The 25,860-nt window shown below is 40.0% G+C and overlaps 1 protein-coding gene and 1 long non-coding RNA gene across 3 annotated transcripts in view; both read right to left on the bottom strand.

Annotated features, from left to right (window-relative positions):
- Positions 1-237: 237 nt before the first annotated feature.
- Positions 238-25,860, bottom strand: part of arhgef28a (Rho guanine nucleotide exchange factor (GEF) 28a) — an 89,685-nt gene continuing 64,062 nt past the window's right edge. For both annotated transcript variants that reach the window (XM_047373531.1, XM_047373532.1), the window contains 2 exons: positions 24,969-25,215; positions 238-2,173 (listed from right to left, as the gene is read on the bottom strand). In XM_047373531.1, coding sequence (XP_047229487.1) covers positions 2,016-2,173; positions 24,969-25,215 — 405 coding nt within the window. In that variant the 3' untranslated portion in view covers positions 238-2,015. The remainder of the gene's footprint in view (positions 2,174-24,968; positions 25,216-25,860) is intronic.
- Positions 10,013-10,505, bottom strand: LOC124873057. Its single transcript, XR_007039428.1, has 3 exons — positions 10,425-10,505; positions 10,228-10,330; positions 10,013-10,123 (listed from the first exon to the last, which is right to left on the bottom strand). It is a non-coding gene; the product is annotated as an uncharacterized LOC124873057 (long non-coding RNA).

The raw sequence follows: 25,860 nt of genomic DNA, 5'->3' as shown, positions 1-25,860 counted from the left end.
TCAGACAGCAAAATCCTTGATATTTATGCACCTGGTCTGCCACCTGCCACTGCTGCCAGCTGAACGACAACCGCTCGCGCTCACATCTGTTTGCACCCATGAAGACACTGCACAGTAAAATCAATTACTTGAAACATGGGGGGATATTTGTGGCCAGCTACACCACACATTTATGCCTGAACAGTTTTATAAGATAAAACTGTATTTAACAAGCCGAAGGAAAACAAAACCCACGTCTTGGGAGTTCACAAATGGCCTTTTATCAATATGTGTTATTATTTAACACATAAGCTCATGACGTGAACACCTTCACACAGTTACACATCCATGTACAATTCAACCTTTTACGAAAACACAGTAAAACATAAAATGTCATGCAATAAATAAATAAGAATAATGAACATACTGTCTGTACATTTTACTAAATACCACATTAAATACTGCCACTGCTGTACTGTCCTTGCAGGAAAAAAACAAAAACAAAAACAGAGAAACAATAATTTTCTCTCTTATAGTGTAAGTAAAAAACAACAGGACATACTCAAAGCCTTGGCACAGATCTGTTTAAAGAAAACAAAATATTCTGGAGAAACAGTAAACACATGTGCAACAGCAGTTATTGTTAAAATGTGCAACATGAATATTTCAGTGAAATCACTTAGATAAAAGTACAACAGCATCAGGAAGGCAACTTTGTATTGTTCTGGGCACTTTAAAGAATATTGTCAAGATAGTTTCCAAACTGCAAAGAAAAAAAAAAAATTTGTTTTTCATTAGATATAATATATAAGTAAAAACTCTCTATGCATGCAGAGTTATGGTGAGCTTTTAAGCAGAATTCTGTTTTTAGCTAACTCCAAGACAAAAAAAGCTCAAATGACACAAATAATTATAAGCATTTAAGGCAAAGTAAAGGCAGCCGTGCTTATTTACAAACCATAGTTCTTGGTCTTGACTCAAGATGAAACCTTGACAGAGCATAATGCTTATGACAAGCATTTCTGAGAGGTTTACAATTGCTTGAAGAAAATATGTCAATTTTTTAAAGATACATTTCAACTCAGCTCTGTTTATGTGCAAAGTGCAAACAGTTTTACAAGATTGAATGGTAACGTCGATATGTGAGTCAAGACCAAGAAGACATGGAGAGTTTGGCCAACTAGAGCATAGGGCCACTTTAACAGCTTAGTATGTATTTGTGAACTGTTTTTTTGCAAAGTTATTATTGGTAGTAGATTCCTCACCTCTAGTAGGCCGATGTCATATCAGTTTGTAGAAAAGTAAAGAAAGAAATCCTCAAAATGTAGGAAGGCTAACAGCTAGCTAAACTGGTTCCCTTATTTTAGCTATTCAAAAACAAACTGAACATGTTCCTGTTAATGGATAAGTGAACCATGTTTTCTTGATTTACAAACTGCCTTACATTTCTATTCCTTTGTTACTCTGAATGTAAACCGTGTTGTATGTTAGTTATGCAGTATGTTTCACACAGGAAGATCATTGTTCCCCCCCTTCCTCCATTTAATGGATAAATAATCATTGACTACTGTGTAAATAGCCACCCAATGCAAACGTGACTATGGTATAAATCAGCCTTAAACTGCTATGACGTTTTTGAGACTGGACTTGTTTTAAGACGCTGTGAGCAACTAATCCTTGATTTATGTAAAATGAAGACAAAAAGAGAGAGTTATCTACACCAGGCAAAATATGAAGTGCTTATAAACTGCTAACACAGCCTTGCTTAAAAAATACCCACACCATTCCTTTAAATAACAATTGCAGTACTTGAAATGTAATATAAGGTGCATAACACATGCAAGACGTAGTCTGGCTCTTTCTTTTCAGTTTCTTTCTCAATAAACAGTGACGTTTTTTTTCATACACATAAAAGAGAAATAAACAAAACAAGCAACGGTATATTTTTTTGATTTAGAGAAGAAAAAACAATATATTTAGAAACTACAATGTTTCCACGTGCCATGTCAGCCTCCTAGTCTGGCATGTTTCTATATTCAGAGGAACACAATTGTTTCCTCCCTTCCCTCCTCCTGATCGCTGTCCGTCTCCAAGGAAACCAGCGTCTTCAGCTCCAGCTGATGGTCACTGGGATGTGGGAGCTCCGGATTTGGGTCAGTTGTCGACATCCAGGCCTCGCCATGAAAGCTGGACTCTAAATGACCACAAAAGAAATAAAGACACGACATTTAAATTCTGCATAGTAACAAATAAACGTATAGACATTAAACGACCCTATTCAAAAGCCATTTTTGTACATGTGTGTGCCACTACATTAAACCCACATTTAATCTGTTGCTATGTACATTAAAACCTATTACTCACCCAATGTAAGTGCATAAAAACATATTTAGACGTGGTCGACAGCCAGAAATGTAGTACACTTCAATAACACTGTATCAGTCCCACTATAGTATGAGAGACTTTCAAATGAAAAACATTATAAAACTGATTAACAATTTAAGACTAATATAACAGCTACTATTGTGAAGTATTGATTTTATGTTGAGAGTAAATTTCAATCAATCATTTGTCCATTAAAGTGGACATCATGCATCACTGGCTGTAATTTCTGTATTATTTTACCAACAATCTTAGTATATATTCTTCAAGTACAGCAGTACCTCTTTTTGTAGTAAAAAAAACGTTTTATTTTTTTATTAGATTGTAACTTCAATCTAATAAAAAAAAACAAAGCAATGTTTTGCAGTGTGGCTCATTTGTGTAAGTTAAAGTTAGTTTATTTTGTATTTCTGATGACTTTCAGAAAATGAAGGATCAGGAGATATTAGATGTAGTGATGGCAGAGCTGAGGACACTGAAGTAGAAGAAGATGCTAAGATTTTGCCACCTGACAGGTAGAGGCATAATATTTACATAAACTTTATAAAAAGACAAGTAACCTTTTTTTCACTGCCTGACATTAAATTAAACAAAAGCTGTTTTTGGTTAGTTAGGATGACCACAATTATTTTTATTTGATAAAGGCCACTATATTGACAGAGAGAATCTTTTAGGGATTTGTTTACTTTCTTCAAGGTCAAAAGTGTACATACATTTTCTAGTAATTGGGAAAATTGTCTAACAATCGGTATGGCTTGGGTCCACTATTTTAGATATCCTTCCAAAAGCTTCTAACAACAATTAGCTGGAGTTCTGACCCATTCCTCCAGAAAGAACAAGTGTTAAGCTCTTTTCAGCTCTGCCTGCAAATGTTCTATGATAATGAAATCACGGCTTCGTTATGGCTACTCCAAAATTGACTTTAATGTCCTAATATGGTGGGGTCAGTGTCCATTGGAAGACTCAATTGTACCCAAACTTTACCTTCCTAGCTGGTGTATTAAGATGTTGCTTTCATATTTCCACACAATGTAATTTCCTTAAGATGCCATAAATTTTGTGAAGTGAGCCAGTCCCTCATGGATTAAAACACCTCTATGATATCACCCCATGCTTCACAAACTGCAATATGGTTTTTTTTTTTGTTGGAACAATGGCTTCTTTCTTTCTGTGATTGTCTGATTTTGTGTTTGTACATATCAGGTTTTATCTGTATATTTTAAAGTCTGAACACATGTTGTCTATGTTGAGTGGACTGAAAAATGATTTGAATTTTCTTTATCATGCTTAAGATTATCAATGCATGAAAGGGTTAGGCTCATCGGTCTAATTGGTTAACCAATGTTTTTTTGTTTTTTTTATCACAGCCCACAGATCGACCACAGCAGCCGGGCTTTGGGTTTCCAAGATCAAAGTACAAGAAATGATAATAGATTCTAAAGCCATAAATCAATGCCCTTCGACTCAGCACTGTCAAATATATTATATATTTATTATCTTGTAAAACATAATTGGCTGGATTCAAGGAGAAATGTCAGCTCACTCTTAATGTTTGGCAAACAGATGAGGAGATATGAAAACAAAACAAAATAAACGGAATGAGAGAAATTATTTATGTTTTAAAGCATTTTGGAGCAGCCTGCTGCTCTTTTAGGATAACACATGGTCTAAGGTACTAAAAAGAATAAAGTATGTATAATTATTTCAAAATAAACTAAATCAGGAAACAGTTATGTGTGGATTGCATGTAGCTTTGCAATGTGGAAGAGTTGCATCTTTATGTTTGTCCAAACTGTCTGGCACTAGGGCAGGTGTGCTGTCACAGTAGCAGATGGCATGAACTATAAATTGCCTCATAGTGTTCATCCAGGAAAGTCTCTCTGTTTGATTAATCATATAAGAGTCTGCTAGAGTAGTCATCTCAGCCACTAAGACACCACATGGTTGCTGATAGATGAGATATCAACGTGCAGCCAGAAGATAAAAACACTCAATCTATATCATAGAGAAATCCCATTTTAGTAATATAAATTATATATATATATATATATATATATATATATATATATATATATATTATAACACAGCCGACAGCTTGTTTAAAATAAATCTCACTAGAGAAAGAGAAAAATGCTTCTCTACTTTGTGAAAGGGTTTGCAAATGAAATACACAGTGACATAAACTTTAAGATGAAACAAATAAGTTGTTTCTCAGCAGCAGTGCACAGTTGTTGCAGTTGTCAGTCACATCAACCATTTGTTTGTGATTTCCAGATCCCAAAGACCAAGGGTTAGGTACTAGGATGAAGTCTTCAAACTTTTAGTTAATAAACCAGTGGACTAAAGACTTAAGAAACCCAAAAATCATGATGTGATGGAAACTGGGAGCTCTGAGCAGGTAAATAAAGCAAGAAATAGCTATAAGAAGTTTGATGTCACTGTTTGTGTCTTACTGTGTCTTGCAAAAGTATGACATAACAAAATAGAATCGAGACAGGCAAGAGGAACAGGGAAGCAGCTTAAATATAAATCAGTTCCCTGACTGCGCAGGTAGACAATCTGTCGCCATGACTTTTAATTGTGCATCTCACAAATATAGACTTTACGAAAGAGTGGCCAAAACAACTTTTTTGGCTCTGTGTCTACCTGTGACACCTTTCTGGAGAGGGGAATCGTCCGAGCTTCTGCTGGCAACAACTTAATGCTCACCCTCTACCGATGATCCACATGGCCCTGTCTTTTAGTGTTTAACCATTTCTCTCTCCTAGACATGACAATTGACTGAGCTTCTACTGTGACTAAAGGAGCTACATCCATTAACATTTACTTTTCCTTCCCATAGAAAGTACTCCTGGAACAGTCCTTCTGCGTTCTCTTTGTGTCTCTGCTCTGTTCTCTCAAACCCCCAGTCGGTCGTGGCAGATGGCCGCTCACACTGAGCCTGGTTCTGCTGGAGGTTTATTCCTATTAAAAGGGAGTCTTTCCTCTCCGCTGTCGCTACATGCATGCTCAGTATGAGGGATTGCTGCAAAGTCAACGCCAGTGACTGTCCACTGTCTCTACATGCTCATCCGGGAGGAGTGAATGCTGCAAGTCACTGACTGGATGCAATCTGCTGGGTTTCCTTAGACAGAAAAACTTTTTATCCAATTTGAATAAATAACTAACTCTGACTGCACTGTTCAATGGTTAGCATTAATTGGAATGTATGTACCTGACTTTTGTGAAGTGCCTTGAGACAACGTGTGTTGTGAATTGGCGCTATATAAATAAATTGAATTGAATTGAAATGATGTCAGAGGTCGGGATTTCTGACTGACGAAGGAGAATGTTGAAGCAGAGTCTATAGCCATGCTGTTCCGAGCATCTGAGGTGAAGAGATCGCCAAAGAAAAGTTGCTGCTGCTGTTGATAAAAGGATCAAGGCTCAGCAGGTAAGAACACTTTGTTGTGTTGTGCTATTACATGAAAAGCCCATAAGGGGGAGCTCTGACGGTGTGTGTTGGAGAGAAGAAGAACAAGGGAGAAGTAAAGGGTAATTGAAGCTGATGCCTGCTTATTTTCATATTTGAACCCAGCACACCTCAACATTGGCGACGAGGATGTCTATTTCTGTGCCTTTACCTGCTTCATTCATGCCATGCCTGGGGGAACCAGCGATACCATTTACAACATGGCTACAAATGTTCGAAAACTACATGTTGGTTATAGCTGTGTCGGGGGATGGCTGGCCTGACGCCAGAAAGCGCGCGGTTCTTCTTCATGCCCTGGGAACGGAGGGCCAAAGGCTTTTCTACACCCTGCCGAATACCGGAGATACGTTTGCTGCTGCTATTTCTGCCTTAAAAGAACATTTTGTGCCAAAGGTGAACCTCATTGCTGAACGTCACAAGTTTCGACAAAGAGTGCATAGACCGGATGAAACAGTAAATCAATTCTTCACAAGTTTCGACAAAGAGCACAGAGACCGGATGAAACGGTAAATCAATTCTTGGCTTCTTTATGGGAGTTGGCCGCTAGATGTGATTTTGGCAACATGGAGGAACAAATGCTACGTGATCAGCTGATTGAGCATGTTGCTAAGACTCGCATAAGAGACAGGCTATTACTTGAACCGGACCTGTAATGGAAATTATTTTATTAAGTGCTCCAAAGTGTATGACCTTTAGGTTACCTCACTCCTCAGAACATCTGTGTTAGAGGAGGAAGCTGTAAAGCCATTATCAGACGTTTAATGGTTAAAACCCATCATTTAGGGTGATGTCTCAGGAAGAGCAGATGGGTCTGTTCCTAGATAACTTTGTCACCTCTGAACCCGAGGAGGGTCTAGGCCATAAAACACAGACTCTTTGAAGTTGAGATAACACTGTCATGTTTGGTATAAATACTGTGTGTAAATGTTGATTGGGGCTCTGCTTCACTGACTAACTTCAGTGACAGGGTCTTCAAACGCTTAATGCCTTTGAATAAAACTTATAAAGACAAAGTCCGGATTTTTTCTTGTTGTGAGTCAACTTCTCACACTTTGATAAGAAAATTCCATTACAGACCTAACACTTGCTAAAGCTACTACATTAGCGTTGCAAATTGAAAGTGGATTAAGAGATGCTAACGTTCTGTCTGATGCTTCTGCTGCTGGCGCTTCCGCTCCAGTGAGGGCCATACAAAAACAATCAAAGCAAAGCCGCCGCTGGGACACGAAGCAGAAGCCGCAGGATTCTGCCACGATTCAAGTTGCAAGTGACCACCGTTCCTGCTTTCACTGTGGATCTTCCAACCACTTGCTAACAACCCTACATGCCCTGCTGCTAAAATGACCTGCAATAAGTGTGGTAAAGTCGGACATTTTTCGCGAGTATGTCGTTCAACTCAAAAGGCAGTACGTGAAGTGGTTATTAATGAGCCCACAGTTCTTTACATGAACAGTATTGTACAAGACAAGATCCTGTGCACAGTTCAAGGGACTGTTAATGGACAATGCAAAGATGTTGAGCTGATTGTGGATACAGGCTCATCTGTGTCCATTATACCAGAGAACATTTACCACACCTACTTTTCAGAATGGGGGCTGCATGGTGGCGCAGTTGGTAGCACTGTTGCCTTGCAGCAATAAGGTCCTGGGTTCGATTTCCGGCCGGGGGTCTTTCTGCATAGAGTTTGCATGTTCTCCCCGTGCATGCGTGGGTTCTCACCGGGTACTCTGGCTTCCTCCCACAGTCCAAAGACATGCCTGTTAGGTTAAATGGTCACTCTAAATTCCCCTTAGGTGTATGAATGAGTGTGTGCATGGTTGTTTGTGTGTTGCCCTGCGATGGACTGGTGACCTGTCCAGGGTGTACCCCGTCTCTCGCCCATAGACTGCTGGAGATAGACATCAGCTCCCCCGTGACCCACTATGGAATAAGCGGTAGAAAATGACTAACTGACTTTTCAGAATGTGCGCTAACTGAACCTACATTTGCTCTTGTCACCTATGCGAAAGAGAAAATTGCTGTAAAAGGGTGCTTAAAAGCTACAATTTCTCATGATAATCATTCTACTGCAGGTACTCTAGTTGTGGTTGAGTCAGGTGTTGCTCCCCTTGGCTTAGATTTGTTTCAAGCATTACAAATTAAACTTGAAGGACGAAAAATCGTTACTACTATTACTCCTCCTACTTTTACGGTTCAACCTGCTGTACCAAAGAGTGTACCTGAAAGTGCCCCAGAAATGTCAATTCAGGAAGTAGGCTATGCTAAAAACTTCGTTCATTAAGTACATATATTGCCAAATGCTGTTCCAGTTCCACAAAAAGTCAGCAGAATTTCATTTTCAGGAAGACAAGCTGTTTCAGAGGAGCTCAAAGATCTCCAGGGTAAGGGCATTATTGAAAGGATTGATGCTTCTCCTTGGGTTTCTCCCATAGTCGTGACACAAAGAAGAGATGGTGGAAAACCACGCATGTGTGTTGATTTAAGGGAGCCAAATAAAGTAATTGTTGCTGATTGCCATCCATTACCATACATGGACGAATTATTCTCGAATCTACGTGGGGCTACTGTTTTTTCCACAATTGATTTAGCCTCTGCCTACCACCAACTGCCTTTGCATTCCGAAAGTCGTGATATTACTGCATTTATTACTCATGATGGACTTTTTTGTTTCTGCAGAGTTCCATTTGGCTTCTGCTCCGTCTGCCTTTCAAAAAATTATGTCAATCATCCTTGCAGATTTGCCAGGTGTACAAGCATACCTGGATGACATCATCTGCTATGGCGCTACACAAAGAGAACATGATGAAAACTTGTGGAAAGTTCTCCAAGCCCTGACTGATGCTGGACTCAAACTAAACATGCATAAATGCAAGTTCAATCAATCTTCACTCAAGTACCTGAGTCGCACCATTTCAAAGGAAGGTCTTCAACCGGACCAGAACAGGATCACTGCTGTGATTCATGCTCCGGCTCCACACGATACATCTTCTCTGAGATCTTTCCTTGGTCTTGCATCGTGGTACAGTAAGTTCATTCCAGACTTTGCGACTGTCATTGAACCACTACATGCAGTGCTCAGAGACTCCACAGATTTAAACTTCAAGTGGACAATGGAAGAACAATCTAGCTTTACCTTGCTTAAAGAACTGATAGTCAATAGTCCTGCCTTAGCTCTGTATGACCCTGAGTTACCAATCTATGTCACTACTGATGCCTCGGATTATGGACTGGGTGCGGTTTTAACTTAGTTGTATTCAGATCAAAATGAGAGAGTTGTCGCTTTTGCGTCTAGAACACTCTCTGCTGCTGAGTGCAAGTACTCCACGGTTGAACGTGAAGCTCTTGCCCGCGTTGGGCTGTGGAAAGGTGGTGAACCTACCTCTGGGTTCGTCACTTTGTCCTTCGTACAGATCATTAGGCACTTACGACCTTACTTGCTTCTAAAGGTTCTGGCGGTGCTGGACTGAGGATCGCCAGATGGTCTACTCGACTGCTCGGCTTCACATATGATGTCACTTACCATCCAGGACACCAAAACGTCACTGCTGACTGCCTCTCCAGAATGCCACTAGCTGCTGCAAATGAGGCAACAGAGGAACAGCTGTTGCCTCATTTGCAGCTGTTTTCAGAGAATCGCTATGTGCCATTTCTCTTCCAGAGTACACGTCTGCCAGTGAAACCTGCCCAGAACTGTCACTACTGTGCAACCATATTCAAAAAGTTTGGCTCAAATGCAAACAAGGTCTGCTTGAGAACCTTGCTCCATACATTCAGGTACGACATGAGATGTCAGTTCATGGTTCACTGATATTGAGAGGGACAGATTGACTAATTGTTCCTGATTCATTACATGCCAGAGTGGTTGACTTGGCACATCAGGGACACCAAGGCATATTCCGTACCAAGCAGAGACTGTGTGAACTGTTCTGGTGGCCACAATTGGACAAACTTGTACATTCTGTCATTGCTTCCTGTGTTAACTGCCAGTTCAGTGATAAGGTAGCCATAACTGCTCCTGCTCCACTTACACCAGTTGAGTTCCCCAGCAAACCATGGGAAAAAGTTGCGATAGACATTACGGGTCCATTTGACAATCCTGCATGGGACTGCCGCTATGCTATTGTTCTTACAGATTACTACAGCAAATGGCCTGAGGTTGCATTCACCTCTACTGTCACTACAGATGTTATCATTCGCTTTTTAGCCACTGTGTTCAGTAGAGAAGGTAATCCGATGTACCTTGTCTCAGATAATGGTTGTCAGTTTACTTCTCATGCATTTCACAATTTTCTGAGGGAGAGAGAAATACAGCAATTAAAGTTCAGTGTATACTACTCTAAAGCAAATGGTGCTGTAGAGAGATTTAACAGAGTACTTAGATACTGTATACAGACCTATGAAAGAAGTCACAATTCATGGAATGAAGCTGTAACAGAATTCCTCCACAACTACCGAGCTACTCCTCATGCAACAACTGGAGTAACCCCATTTGAGCTACTGAGAAATAGGAAAATGCACACCAAGTTGAACATACTTCCAGTAGCACTAAAAAACTAAACACATGCTGAAATCAAAAAGAGGGTTCGCAGACCTGAGCACATTCCCAAAGGATATTCAAGATTTACGGAACCACGGACTATCATGAAGAAAGTTGGACAAAACACTTACGTACTAAACGGTGGATGCAAGTGGAGTGCTTCAAAACTTGCACACTTCCCAAAACAAGCCTTAACAGATTCAAACAAAAACAATGACACTGTATTTGATACCTTTGTACTTCCTGGAAATATTAATGAATCGACTGCTGCACTTAGAAGAAGTCAGAGATCTAGAAATGCACGAAGATGGTTAACAGGTTTTGTAAGATAAAGTGAAAACCACTGATACTAAGACTGGCATAAGTGTTTTTTAAGACCAGTAAAGAGGTACTACTGTTCTGCTAATGTACAATACAGTAAAACAAATAGTTCATTCTATGATAATTACGGTTGCCAGTGAAACTGTTACTTTATTATAATGCTGTCATTCATTTAATGGACTATTCCGACCTTAGTTAATAAGGTTCGTGTACTTTTCATATTACTGTTGGTTCATTGAAATACAAACTTAGTTTTCTGCGGTGAGTTTTGCAGTGTAAATGCAACATGTAAGAAATTGCTTCAGGGAAAAGGAAAATGTTGTGTTGTGCTATTACATGAAAAGCTCATAAGGGGGAGCTCTGACGGTGTATGTTGGAAGATGCTGTATGTTGAAGAGAAGAAGAATGAGGGAGAAGTAAAGGGTAATTGAAGCTGATCCACGTCTGATGCCTGCTTATTTTCATATTTGAACCCAGAAGACAATAATCAGAAATTATTATTATTAAAATAAGATAACTTACACACGCATACAAAATATTTCATTAAATGTTTCTCTAAAGATTCTGATATAAAGTTTGTAAAGATGACACACCAAGTAGCGTGTTCAGATCTTGAATCATCCCAAGTGTCTGCTGCTGCTAGTGCTCCATGCTGCTCAGCGCCGTATTTACTGTAACCCTGGATTCACTGTGTCTGCTCCGGTCCGGTCCGAAGCGCAGAGGAAGCCCGGAGAAGCTCCAAGAACCATATGCAGATTGCGCAATAAAAAACAGTGATAAATGTGGTATTCCAAAGGTTTTCAATTTAAGACTTTTTGTCTCAGTAAGTAATGTTACTTTAATGAGTTAATAAAACATATAAATGTATTGATTGTGGATAAGACAAATAACTAACTGGTGTAGAATAGATGTGTTTAATTTCCATGGCAACAGCAGAATTATTTCTTTTTTCCCATGGAAATGTTAGACAATGAAAATAAAGTGGAGGCCTTACTTTTGTTGCATTTTTAGGTTAAAAATTGTCATTCTGTTCACTTGCTCGTCACTAACAGACATATGACTCACTTATCAACACGGTAAAACAGCAGCGTTGAGTGATGACTCTTGTGGGAGCATGTTTCTGTTTGTTTTGCTTCAAGCCCACATGCTGAATCAACAGGTAAATTAAAGTCATTGCATAAAACTGATGTACTTATCAGCTCTTCTGCAAAGAGTCCTCCAAAAAGCTAACAGTGCACCATTATAGCAGAGGAAGTGGAGCATACACTACACGCTGATTAATCTAGGCTGAAGGCAGGATGGGGATGAATTCATCAGAAAGTATTGGTGAAGCATAGATAAAAATGACAAACTTTAGACTGTCAAAAACACTTCAAGCCTGGAATTAGATGCCTTCTTGTCCTGTACAGTAATGTAAAAACATTACACCCTACGATAAGCCTCTGTACTTTTAACAAATTTAGACATATTGATGTTTCATACAATTTTTTACAATACTGACAAATTCAAGTAATATACAGTGCCTTGTGAAAGTACTCGGCCCCCTTGAACTGGTCAACCTCTTGCCACATTTCAGGCTTCAAACATAAAGATATAAAATTCAAATTTTTTTGTGAAGAATCAACAAGTGGGACACAATCGTGAAGTGAAATGAAATTTATTGGATGTGTCAAACTTGTAAAAAACTGAAAAGTGGGGCGTGCAATATTATTCGGCCCCCTTGCGTTAATACTTTGTAGCGCCACCCTTTGCTGCAATTACAGCTGCAAGTCGCTTGGGGTATGTCTCTATCAGTTTTGCACATTGAGACTGAAATTCTTGCCAATTCTTCCTTGCAAAACAGCTGGAGCTCAGTGAGGTTGGATGGAGAGCGTTCATGAACAGCAGTCTTCAGCTCTTTCCACAGATTCTCGATTGGATTCAGGTCTGGACTTTGACTTGGCCATTCCAACACCTGGATATGTTTATTTGTGAACCATTCCATTGTAGATTTGGCTTTATGTTTTGGATCATTGTCTTGTTGGAAGATAAATATCCGTCCCAGTCTCAGGTCTCTTGCAGACTCCAACAAGTTTTCTTCCAGAATGGTCCTGTATTTGGCCCATCCATCTTCCCATCAATTTTGACCATCTTCCCTGTCCCTGCTGACGAAAATCAGGCCCAAACCATAATGCTGCCACCACCATGTTTGACTGTGGGGATGTTGTGTTCAGGGTGACGAGCTGTGTTGCTTTTACACCAAACATATCATTTTGCATTGTGGCCAAACAGTTCGATTTTGGTTTCATCTGACCAGAGCACCTTCTTCCACATGTTTGGTGTGTCTCCCAGGTGGCTTGTGGCAAACTTTAAATGAGACTTTTTATGGATATCTTTGACAAATGGCTTTCTTCTTGCCACTCTTCCATAAAGGCCAGATTTGTGCAGTGTACGACTGATTGTTGTCCTATGGACAGACTCTCCCACCTCAGCTGTAGATCTCTGCAGTTCATCCAGAGTGATCATGGCCTCTTGGCTGCATCTCTGATCAGTCTTCTCCTTGTTTGAGATGAGAGTTTAGAAGGACGGCCGGGTCTTGGTAGATTTGCAGTGGTCTGATACTCCTTCCATTTCAATGATTGCTTGCACAGTGCTGCTTGGGATGTTTAAAGCTTGGGAAATCTTTTTGTATCCAAATCCGACTTTAAACTTCTCCACAACAATATCTCGGACCTGCCTGGTGTGTTCCTTGGTCTTCATGATGCTCTCTGCGCTTTGAACAGAACCCTGAGACTATCACAGAGCAGGTGCATTTATACGGAGACTTGATTACACACAGGTGGAGTCTATTTATCATCATCACTCATTTGGGACAACATTGGATCATTCAGAGATCCTCACTGAACTTCTGGAGTGAGTTTGCTGCACTGAAAGTAAAGGGGCCGAATAATATTGCACGCCTCACTTTTCAGTTTTTTATTTGTTAAAAACGTTTGACACATCCAATAAATTTCATTCCACTTCATGATTGTGTCCCACTTGTTGTTGATTCTTCACAAAAAATTAGAATTTTATATCTTTATGTTTGAAGCCTGAAATGTGGCAAGACGTTGACCAGTTCAAGGGGGACGCGTACTTTCGCAAGGCACTGTAAATAATCAATAGAAAATGTGTTAGTTGTGGGCCATCCCCACATGTATTCCCTTTTAAAATGGCTACATTCACACACATCTGAATCACACCACATGCACAAGATGCAAACATAGGAGTCCTAGGATAAGGACAATCAATATTGAGCATTTACAAACAAAGTTCCCTCTAATTTTTCATGTGTCTGGGCATACACACAAGCTCTATGAGCACCACTGTGAGCAACATCAGATGTGCACGCTGTGGCCACACACCGGTATCACACCTGTTCAAACCTGGGATCGTAGCAAGTTACATGGCTTATTAAAACAATCAAATTACAGCAGCAATTTCCAGTAGTTTACTTTTATTATAAGTGATCTGACACACTTAAAATGCGCTCTCCCGCAATAATGTACCTATCCCCTTTCCCATCTTGAGTCTTCGTACAATTCCAATAGGTTTCAAATGGCTTTTCTGCTGAATGTGACGCTTGAAGTAGTCCAACTTCCAATTAGTCCATATTTTTCCCTCCGAAAACTCACTTGCTATTTTGACTTCACTACATGTTTTGCAGAGCAGACCTTTCTCATTCGAAAAAGAAAAGAAAGAACCTCATCCAGTTTCACCGTTTGTTCTTCTGTTTGCACATACTCTGACAGCCATGCCATCTTAAAAGAACTGCATTTCTGTTTTACTTTGGCTTGGTGAGTGGATGTGTCACTGCCCATTCGGTTAGCATTTGCGTCTCTTAACTCCGCCGCACTGTTGTTAACCTAGCTGAGCAGGACACGTGCGCAAGCACTGTCAATGCTATGATTGGCTGCGTAGCATAAGTGAACAATGTCGTACCATTAGCTGGACACCTGTCACTCACTGAGTTACGTTGCAAAATGGTACAGAAAAAAGTGTTATTGGTCTAATTAATTTACAGTTCATGCTGAATTTCATTTTATGTGCGGGATAGATTTTTTTGTGCGCTGAGAATGTGCGAGCAGTGCACTATTGCGCAGGGGCGCAGCTTAGAGGGAACATTATTTACAAATAACATGTGCATCACATATCAGATGCGTGTTTATGTGTTATAGTATGAAAACCCAGAGACATAGATTGTTCTGTTTTCAAGCATCAGCCTTAACTGCCATGGCTAAAGTCTAACAATCTGTTCAGTCTTGGCATGCTTTAACGCAGCCTGTCTAATGTGTGTTGGCAACATCTGACAGGCATTGGATGAGACATTGTACCATGACCCAGTGTGTTTTTGCTCTAAGTCTTATTAACTGGCTTACCCTGAAATAAGTTGGCCATTGCGGGTTTTGTGGTGGCTCAAAGGACCAACACTGGCCGGTTGACTTTAACCGGGCTTTTGGGACCTCACATCTTCATAAGATTAGAACGCCTTCATTGGTGTTAATAATGAACAGCCAGAGGCAGCTTAAAGAGGGTTGTCTTTTCAGGACAGAACTGACTGTGAAAGAGACAATTATTTTCTTGCTATGATTTATTATATATGTGAAGGACAAAGAAAAAACAAACTAAACCTGCATTACATATTTTTGTGACAGACCCCAGCCTCAGTTAGGCTTACATGTTTTATTGATTCACAGAAACTTGGTGGAACCCATATATTATGCGATTCCATAAACCCCGAGACACCAACTGGATACAATCCGCACACAAGCAGCAACAGATATGCGTTCAATTTATTCGATAAACCGCATTTTTATGCTGCAGTGCTTTTTATTTGTTTTGTGCCAGAGGGAAAACACAAGATAGTATAATTTTTATTACCCAATCTTGTACAGCCCAATGTTGAGAAATTGAATCTTAAATCTAAATGGCTTGTGGTGAAGTACCCCATCCAGACCAGCCAAAGCACCCTAAAAACAATGAGATGACATCATCATTACAAATTCCCTTACAAATATATTAATTCCCCTTGGCCTTTTGCACATTATGTCATGGTAAACCACAAAATCCAATGTGTTTTTATGCTATGGACCAACACAAAGTAGTTCATAATGGTAGAATGTAAAAATATTAATCTGACTGTAAATGCAGCTGTTCTTTGAAGGCTTCAAAGGTTTGTTGGAGAACATTAGTGAACAAACAGCATCATGAAGACCAAGGAGCATGGCGGGGAGGTCAGGGTGAAAGTTCTGAAGAAGTTGCAAGTTGGGTTATATTATAAATCAATATGTCGAGCTTTGAACATCTCACTGGGCACTGTTGAATCCATCATCCTCAAATGGAAAGAGTGTAGGACAACTGGAAACCTATGAAGGCATGGCTGTCCTCACTGAACAACGCGCTGGGAGACGAGAGATTTAATCAGAGAGCCGGCCAAGAAAAGCAGCCAAGAAGCCCACGGTAGCTCTGAAGGAGCTGCAGAGATCCACAGCTGAGGTGGGAGAATGTGTTGAGTGGAAAAATTTGTTGCAGATCCCACAAATATGGTCTTTATGGAAGACTGGCACAAAGAAAGTGAAGCCATCAGAAGTTGTTCACCACAAGTCATGTAGAGGAGACAGTGAATGTGGTAAAGGTTCAGATGAGACGATGCCAAAACTTAACTATAATCATGTTCTACAATTATGTTCAACCTTGTCTTTATATAAAATCCCAATGAAATACACTTTATTTTGTGGTTGTAACGTGACAAATACAACATAATCGAAAAGAAGAAAATTATTAAACAAGATACATAGTGTGGCACTATCTGCAATGTGCAACTTTAAACAATAAAAGAAAGATTCACTATATATTCTCTACAATTACTGGCTAATGTAACACAGATTCACATCCTTCCCCTTAAGGAACTAGGATAATGTACAGTATCTCAGCTGCAGTGGTGACCGAGCAGCTTTGTGAGTCATTCAGCTCATTCCACGAGGCTCCAATTCATCTACATACCACCATAAAGGTCCACTGGTTTAATCTTTTCCTTCTCCTTTTAATCGTTTCATTTCTCCTATCCCATTCATAACCTTTTTAGGAACTAATACCTGATACGACTCATCAGTATCGTGTCAGCAAATTCCGTCCAACTGGTTCTCCAAGATTACATTCTCCTGGATCAAATTATGGAAATCTACTGAAATAAAATGTGTGTCTCAGAGAGAAATATGTACATGCTAAGGAGAGGAGGGGATGTAAGATCATATTCTGATCCATGTGACAGCACAGTGAAGAATTTGCATTTGAAAGAGAGTCATTTTTCCCACAAAAAACAAAATGTACCTTTTTCCTCCGCATATCATGGAGTGTGAGCTTCAGCGTAAAGTCAAACAGAAGCTCTTTAAATCTATATAAAATAAGAGGATGGCTTATTATAGGGGTGTTTAATCAAGCAGGAAATTAAGAGAAGGTCAGTTATTATATTCCCCCATCTGAATTAGTTCATCCTAGGTCCTTGTGGGACTCACTGAGCAACCCATTATAGATAAATGTGATCTGAAACAACCGCTATGCTGTAAAATGCAGCCGTATATCCCCCGGCTTGTTAACAAGTAACTCAGGTTTCATCGGGGCCTGTGTGCGCTCGATAATGGGGAAAGGTTAATAAGCTAATCAATGAATGAGAGACTGTGCTTCCCGCTGTGGCTGGTAAACAATTCCAAGAACTCGGGAAGGACGCAGTTAGCGTTGACCCCATTTCTGCAAAAGGCTGACACTCGTTGAACGTAAACTATTATTTTCCTCATGTGCTGTGTGTGATATTGGAATGAGAGATGGGAAAAATGAGAGTGTTGCTGACACCTCCTGAGAGAAACATAGATTAATTTGTGTCTGGATCTCTCATTCCTCCCCCCACCCATATCTAGCACCTCCACCCCCTCCGTTCACCTGGTGTGATGACAAGTAATGCAGTAATGAGTTTTGTAAAGATTTTTTTTTTTTTTTTTAAATCAATGTCCTAATCAGTCACCCGTCGCTGGTGAACCATGATTCACGTACTGTTGTATCCCCTGGCAGGCGATAGATAGAGAAACCATTGATTTTCTCTTCCTTTAGCAGAGCCGTGTGGGGTGAGGTTGCGGTGGGGGCTGGTGCAGGTGGAGGTGGTGAGAGGGGGTTGAGAGGAAGGGCACACCAGGCCTCACCAGGGAAACAGCCTTGAAAGCTCAATGTGCTCTCATGTACGTGGGTGAAACGAGTGAAGCTCTGCTTTTGTTTACATTCTCACAGGCAGAATATTTCTCCTTTCAGTTGACAGTTTGACAACAGAGCCCCTCATTGTGCCATTAGCACCACATACCTGAACTTGTTAGGTAAAATCTAAACAAAATTTGATCTTGAAAATGAAATTTGACCCTTTTATTTACTTGATTTCTACCTTTAATTGTTCTTTAAGTAACAGGAAAAATATTAATGAGCCCGTTTCCTGTGCCAATAAATCTCAAATAATTAAAATGCTATCAATTTCATGATGAAGCATCGCAAAGTGCTATCATACAATTCGCAGGTGATTTTGCAAGAGGAAGTGTAAATGGTTTTAGCTATGTTTTAGAGTAAGAGAGTAACATGTCTTCTGTTAGTGAAAACATAAAAAGGTCATTTTCCTAGCTTTTTGGCAGCAGCATCTCCTTAAAATTAGATAAGCATAAACAAATATATGGATCCGTCCGTCCGTCCATCCATCCACAGACAGTAAAAATGCTCTGGCCCAATGCTAGATTTTCTTAAGCCCCTTTTATTAGTCTTACACAGAATTTAGGGACTGGCTGAAAGGAAGATCCAGTTATTTCTGCAAACTGATTGAGAGGCACATAGAGGCCATTTTCCTCTGTTCATTAAAGTTTTTTTTATGTGTCCTCTTTCAGGCATACCATATGGTGCAGATGGTTGCCAGACCAATTTGGTTCTACAAAAAGGATATCTCAATACAGTTTCCTAATTACGTGTTTAACTTTGTTCATTTCAGATCAGTAGGCACGCCACATAGATGTTAAAGTTATCTGTGTTTGTATGAGCTTCCACAATTTGAGTAAATGTGTAGTGGTGAGTGGGTATGTGTACACATGCGTGTAGAAATACGTGTGTTTGTGCTAAGTGGGTGTGTGTGAGTGCCAGTTAGTCACCTGGAAGTGTACATTTATAAGTGTGGCGAGAACGGCAGAAGGCCTCCAATCCATAGCACCTACAAGCAACAAAAGACAGGTAGACCAAGCTCTGGAAGGCTGCAGCAGACCCAGGCAGCCAGACATAAAGCATCACCCCAGGTCAGTCACACTGCCACGCCCAGTTAGTTGTGCAGGCCAAGCTCAGAAACCAGTCCTCTGGCACAGCCCAGTGCAGCCCCCGCAGCCCTCAACCAGCCCAACACACCCTTAAGAGCCATAGGCAACCAGACGGGGGCCCACCACTCCAGGACGTGACCCAAGCACAGACAACACTCCACCAAGGCAGGCATCCCTCTGCCAGGCCCCACATGGCACCATCATAGACTCCCAGGCCATCGTCACACCCCAGGCCATGCCGGGCAGAAGCCAGGGGACCATGCTGTGCCCCCACAAGCGCACTCTCTCCCTCCGTGGTGTTTGTTCATTAAATCTATCTAATATGGTTAATTATCCAATTTAGCATACAGGTATGAAGTAGTAGAATGTTTTACTTTGATAATTTAGATTTTTACCCAACACCATGAGCATAGGTAATTAATAGATAATACAACAGGGAAGGTAAAAACTCAAATTATAAATTATTAATACAGTATAAAACATGCTATATGAATCAATACAACATCACACACTATGTTATTAATGGATAGTAAGTAATATGATGCAATGCAATATCATTTGGTAAAGTACAATAAAACATAAAACACACTAAAGATGACTCTATGCAATATGATACAATATGATACAGTATAATATGATACTAAACTATAATACATAATATAAAATATTGCACAATATATTATGGTGCAAAGCAATTTATTGTGCTATGTGATATAATTTATCATGCCCTAGGATTTCTACACATTTCTCCATGCTAAAAATGTCATACTTTTCCTGAACCTAGAGACACCAGGGACCATAGTCAAATGACTGCCAGGGGCCAGAACGAGCGACATCAAATTCTACCTGAAACTGCTGGCTAAGGATAAGCGTAAATACAGTAAGATTGTTATTCACGCTGGCGGTAATGACACCCGGTTACATCAATTGGAGGTCACTAAAGTTAGTGTTGCTTCGGTGTGTAAGTTTGCCAAAATAATGTCGGACTCCGTAATTTTCTCTGGTCCCCTCCCTGATCTGACCAGTGACGACATGTTTAGCCGCATGCTGTCATTCAACCGCTGGCTGTCTAGGTGGTGTCCAGAAAGTGATGTTGGTTACACTGATAATTGGCGAACATTTTGGGGAAAACCTGGTCTGATCCGGAGAGATGGCATCCATCCCACTTTGGATGGAGCAGCTCTTCTTTCTAGGAATCTGGCCGAATTTATTAGTTCTCCAAAACGCTGACAACCCAGGGTTCAGACCAGGAAGCAGGGTTGTAGTTTAACACTCCTCTCTGCAGCTTCTGTACTGCTACCCACCCATTACCCTATTAAGACAGTGTCTCGCCCACGGCCAAAATTGAATAGATTAAAAAATAATCTAAAAGGAGGAAATCAGGAAAATCTCATAAAAATAAACATAACTCAGACTAAAAAGAAAAAGAAAATAATTAAATGTGGCCTACTGAAAATAAGATCTCTCTCTCTTCAAAGACATTGCTAGTTAGTGACCTAATTTGTGACAATCAGATTGATTTATTTTGCCTCACAGAAACCTGGCTGCAGCAAGAGGATTATGTTACTATAAATGAGTCAACTCCTACTAATTCTTTTTAAATTTTCACATTCCTCGAAATACTGGGCGAGGAGGAGTGGAAACCATCTTTCAGTCCGATTTATTGACTAGTCCCAGACCAATCAATAGCTACAACTCTTTTGAATATTTAACCCTTAGTTTTCCTCATCCAAATTGCAAAACACTAAAACCACTTCTGTTTGTTGTTTTGTACAGTCCACCAGGTCCTTACTCTCAATTTTTAGATCAGTTTTCAGACCTTTTATCTGATTTAGTGTTAAATACAGATAAGGTTATTATAGTGAGGGATTTTAACATTCATGTTGATACTGAATGTGATAGCCTAAATATAGCGTTTAATGCTATCTTAGACTCAGTTGGCTTTGCCCAAAACATTAACAAACCTACCCAACTTTGTCTTCATTCTCTGGACCTTGTGCAGACATATGGCATTGAGTGTAAATACATAACAATATTCTCTCATAACCCTGTCCTGTCTGACCATTTCTTAATAACCTTTGAGTTTAATTTAACAGAGTACTCCACACCTGAAAGAAAATTTCATTATAGTAGATCATTATCAGACAATGCTGTAACAACTTTTAAAGAATCTGTTCCACTTTTAATTTCCTCATTATCATACAGAAAAGCACAGTGGAGGGCAATAATTTTGTTTCTGCCCTTCACAAATTGATTATCTTGTTCATAGTGTTACTTTATCATTGCATAGTGCATTAGACAATGCAGCCCCCTTGAAAAAGAAGGTAATTATTCATAGGAGGCTAGCCCCCTGGTTTAATTCAAAGCACAATATTAGAAAATTGGAGAGAAAATGGCGCTCTACACACCTAGAGGATTCCTACTTAATCTGGAAAAAATAGCCTACTGTTGTATAAAAAGACACTTCGTCAAGCCAGAACAGCTTATTTCTCATCATTAATAGAAGAGAACAAGAATAATCCTAGGTTTCTCTTTAGTACAGTTGCTAAACTTACACAGAGTCATAGCTCTGTTGAGCCATTCATTCCCTTAGCTCTCAGCAGTAATGACTTTATGGGATTCTTCTTAAATAAAATTGATTCTATTAAAAATAAAATCTTTGACATACTCCCGAAGATGATTACTTCATCCTCAGCAAGTGAGACAACATTGGAAATAACTGCAGAACTTGATCTGTGTTTGGACTGTTTTGATCCCGTGGAACTTCCTGAGTTATCAGAAATATTAGCTTCATCTAAACCTTCAACTTGTATGATAGACCCAATCCCAACCAAATTATTTAAGGAAGTGTTCCCTCTGATTACCAGCCACATTTTAGATATGATTAATCTATCTTTAGTAAATGGATATGTACCACAAGCTTTTAAGTTAGCTGTAATTAAACCTTTACTTAAGAAACCTTCGCTTGATCGAGATGACTTGAAACATTACAGACCTATATCCAATCTTCCATTCTTATCTAAAATTCTTGAGAAAATAGTTGCTAATCAAATGTGTGAGCATTTACACAGCAATGACCTGTTTGAATAGTTTGAGTCAGGCTTCAGAGCTCATCATAGCACTGAAACAGCTCTGGTGAAAGTCATTAATGATATTCTTATGGCCTCAGATAATGGACTTGTGTCTGTACTTGTCCTCTTAGATCTCAGTGCTGCATTTGATACAGTCGATCACAATATTCTCTTAGAAATGCTGGAATATGCCGTAGGGATCAGGGGAATAGCGCTAGGCTGGTTTAAATCTTATTTGTCTGACAGACTCCAGTTTGTTCATGTAAATGATAAATCATCTTTAAACTCCAGGGTTAATTGTGGAGTACCACAGGGTTCAGTACTTGGGCCAATTCTCTTTACTATATATATATGCTTCCAATAGGTCAAATTATCAGGCATCATAGGGTCTACTTTTAAGGCTAGGCTTAAAACTTTCCTTTTTGATAAAGCTTATAGTTAGAGTGGCTTAGGGTATCCTGAGCTATCTTCCTTATTTTTTACCTCCGCCTTCCTCCCTCCCTGTTGGATGGAGTAAAGGGGAGTCAGGTTTAGCCTAAACCGACTCAGTTATGGTTGAGGTGCAAACACACCCTCCATTTCTGCTACCTATATGACCCCTTCTCTTTTCCAACGGTTATAATCAGTCTGACAGAGAGAGGTATCCCAATCCTTGTGGTTTTTAGTATAACAATGGCCACCAGTGGGCTCTAGATGGACAAACTCTATCAGTTTATTATTTTACTTAGTGCCCCTACACATGGCCCGTTCTGGGGTGGCCGGGCTCTGGCACTCGGTGGTTTGGTCTGGCCTCCCCAGCGGCCCTGCGCCGTTCCGGACCCTTTGTGGGTTGCCTTGAGACGACATTGTTGTAAATAAGCGCTATATAAATAAATAAACTGAAACTATCTCTGTAGTTATGCTGCCACAGGCTTAGGCTGCCGGAGGACATAATGACCACTTTCACCCTCTTCGCTACATTCTCGCGCTACTCTCCAATTTTGCATTATTTGCTGTTATTTCAGTTTTTAACTTTATGTTTTCTCTCTTTTCTCTTCCTAGAAGCTACACCTGGCCTGACTCTGTGTCTACCTGTGACACCTTTCTGGAGAAGGGCAAGCTTCTGCTGAGAACAACTTAATGCTCACCTTCTACAGATGATCCACTTGGCCCTGTCTTTCAGTGTTTAACCCTTCCTCTCTCCTAGATATAGCTACTGACTGAGCTTTCACTGTAACTAATTATATGTGCTCTCTTTCAAACTCTAACCTTGAAAACTGGCTCAAAGTTTATCTGTTCTTTTTTTCTAGATGAAACGACTAAAGGAGCTACATCCATTAACATTTACTTTTCTTTCCCATAGAAAGTACTCCTGGATCAGTGCTTCTGTGTTCTCTTTGTGTCTCTGCTCTGTTCTCTCAAACTCCCAGTCGGTCGTGGCAGATGGCAGATCACACTGAGCCTGGTTCTGCTGGAGGTTTCTTCCTGTTAAAAGGGAGTCTTTGCTCTCCACTGTCGCTACATGCATGCTCAGTAGGGATACCTGCAACGTCAACGCCAGTCACTGTCCACTGTCTCTACATGCTCATCCAGGAGGACTGACTGCTACAAATCTCAGATTCGATGCAATTTGCTGGGTTTCCTTAGATAGAAAAACCTTTTATCCAATTTGAATAAAAAGCTAACTCCAACTGCACTGTTCAATGGTTAGGGTTAATTGGAATGTATGTACCTGACTTTTGTGAAGTGCCTTGAGACAACATGTGTTGTGAATTGGCGCTATATAAACTGAATTGAATTGAGCCTTTCCAGAGTCCCCAGTCCTTCACATCTATTGTAAAATACAAATGACTAAATTTCACTATTAGAATATGGCAGTTGTTAAAAGTGGGCTTTTAAATATGAAACCTGGAAAAACCAGCACAAGAATAAAGGAACCAAACAAGGAAGGAAACAAAGACAGAAGGAAGGGGGTAGGACACATGAAATAAAAAAAAGAAAGTACTTAAGAGAGGAAAGAGGTAAGATGCCAAGAAGGAAGGAAGGAAAGAAGGATGGGAGGTAGGAAACATGAATAGAAAGACAGAAAGGAAAAAAAAGAACACAAACACGAAGGACACAGGGAGTACACAAGGAAAGAACTAGGAAAGACATCATACAGAAAGGAAGGAAAGAAAGAAAGAAAGCAAACAAACAACCAATGACACAAGCAAGGAATGGAGGTGGACAGAAGGATAAAAAGGCAGAATGAAGTAAAGAAAAACACAAAAAAGATTATTAAGTTATTAAGTTGTTGGGCCGACAATATTATGACCACATCATATCAAGACAAAGAAAGGTATGAAAAAGAGAGCACAGCTATTAACAATGGCCTTTAGTGGAGCAGTGACTGCAACATGTGTAGAGAGGTCTGTGTGGATGCGCAGTCGCAGTCAGGACAATGACGTAAGCATTGGATCAAATACGACATGACCGTTCAGACTGCGGACTCTTTGAAAGCTGTCTGATATGTATCCAGTTTTGTACCAAATATGAAAGTGGCACAATTCGAGTTTTTTGGAGGTGAAAAGATTGGAATTGAACCCTCCTGATTACCATGAAAAAGCCAGATATGTGTCGCATATGGGCAAAACAATTTGATGTAGGTCGCAATTGCCTGCAGTGTGAACGTTTTGTTGGATTCAAAGCAGTGTTATCTACAGTTATAAAATAAACACATACAGGGCAGTATCAGCTGTGCATTTCATCACATTACACACCACACCATCTGTAGCAAGGATGGATTGTGCATAACTCATGTTGCAATCTACTTTAGGATTAACCTCAGGACACCACTATCCGAATTCAAGCCCACATTACAAAAGAAGGCAACTTCTTACCACTGGTTGTGTGATGGAGCCTTCCTAAGGGGCTGTAGATGTATCCTGTGCCATGAGGGGTCGTAACAACAGGGTACTGTCTGTTGTTAGGTCTGTCCAATAGGCTGTTGAAACAATTATGTGCGCTTGAGTCGTTTCTTTTATGGTGGTCGTGACGGTTGTTAATGCTGCTGTCGGCAAAAGCTGCCTCGTTCACAAACACAGAGCCGTTACCGGTGTGCTGTCTGGAGTTATTTGGTGGAGAGCCCTGTCAGAGAAAAATCCCACGGTTACGTTTAGGGTTGAATGAAGAATAAATGCAACAATTCAAGAAAAATTCAGGGAAGATGTTCGAACTGTTTGTAAAATTGTTCTATGCAAGTTGAATAAGATGTATGAGAAACATAAAAACATACTTAAGAGATCTTTACATCACTGAACAAGTAACAAGCAATTTACAGTTACTGCCCTTGTAAACACCACACCAAAAATATACAATGAAATGAAATTCCATTTCTATGGTTCTGAGAATATTAATAAAGTAGAATTTGTCTTTAAATGTCGGAGATCCAACTGCACATAGGTGGCGAGCAACATCTGACATCCCCCGAACTTTGAGCAGTGGGGCCCGATAAAATCTGAGTGACTCCCTGTCAGCAAAGTTTATCCATTTTCTTCATAATCAGTCTCCACGGTAACCAACCGTTGTACTGGCTCATGAGTGGTGGTAGTCTGCAGTATTTCCATTAATGCTTCAGGCGTTAACTCAGATATTCACCACAGCATCAGGATATAGGTTTCACTGCACACCAACTGCCCTGTCGCATGTATGGAAGGATGTAGGTAGCCATCATGAAGTTGAATTCAAAGGCTTTTCTATGAAACGGATCAAATAAAAAAAAAAGCAATTCCC

The sequence above is a fragment of the Girardinichthys multiradiatus genome, chromosome 8, assembly GCF_021462225.1.
Source record: "Girardinichthys multiradiatus isolate DD_20200921_A chromosome 8, DD_fGirMul_XY1, whole genome shotgun sequence".
NCBI lineage: Eukaryota > Metazoa > Chordata > Actinopteri > Cyprinodontiformes > Goodeidae > Girardinichthys > Girardinichthys multiradiatus.
This window is presented reverse-complemented; position numbering and strand designations above follow the sequence as displayed.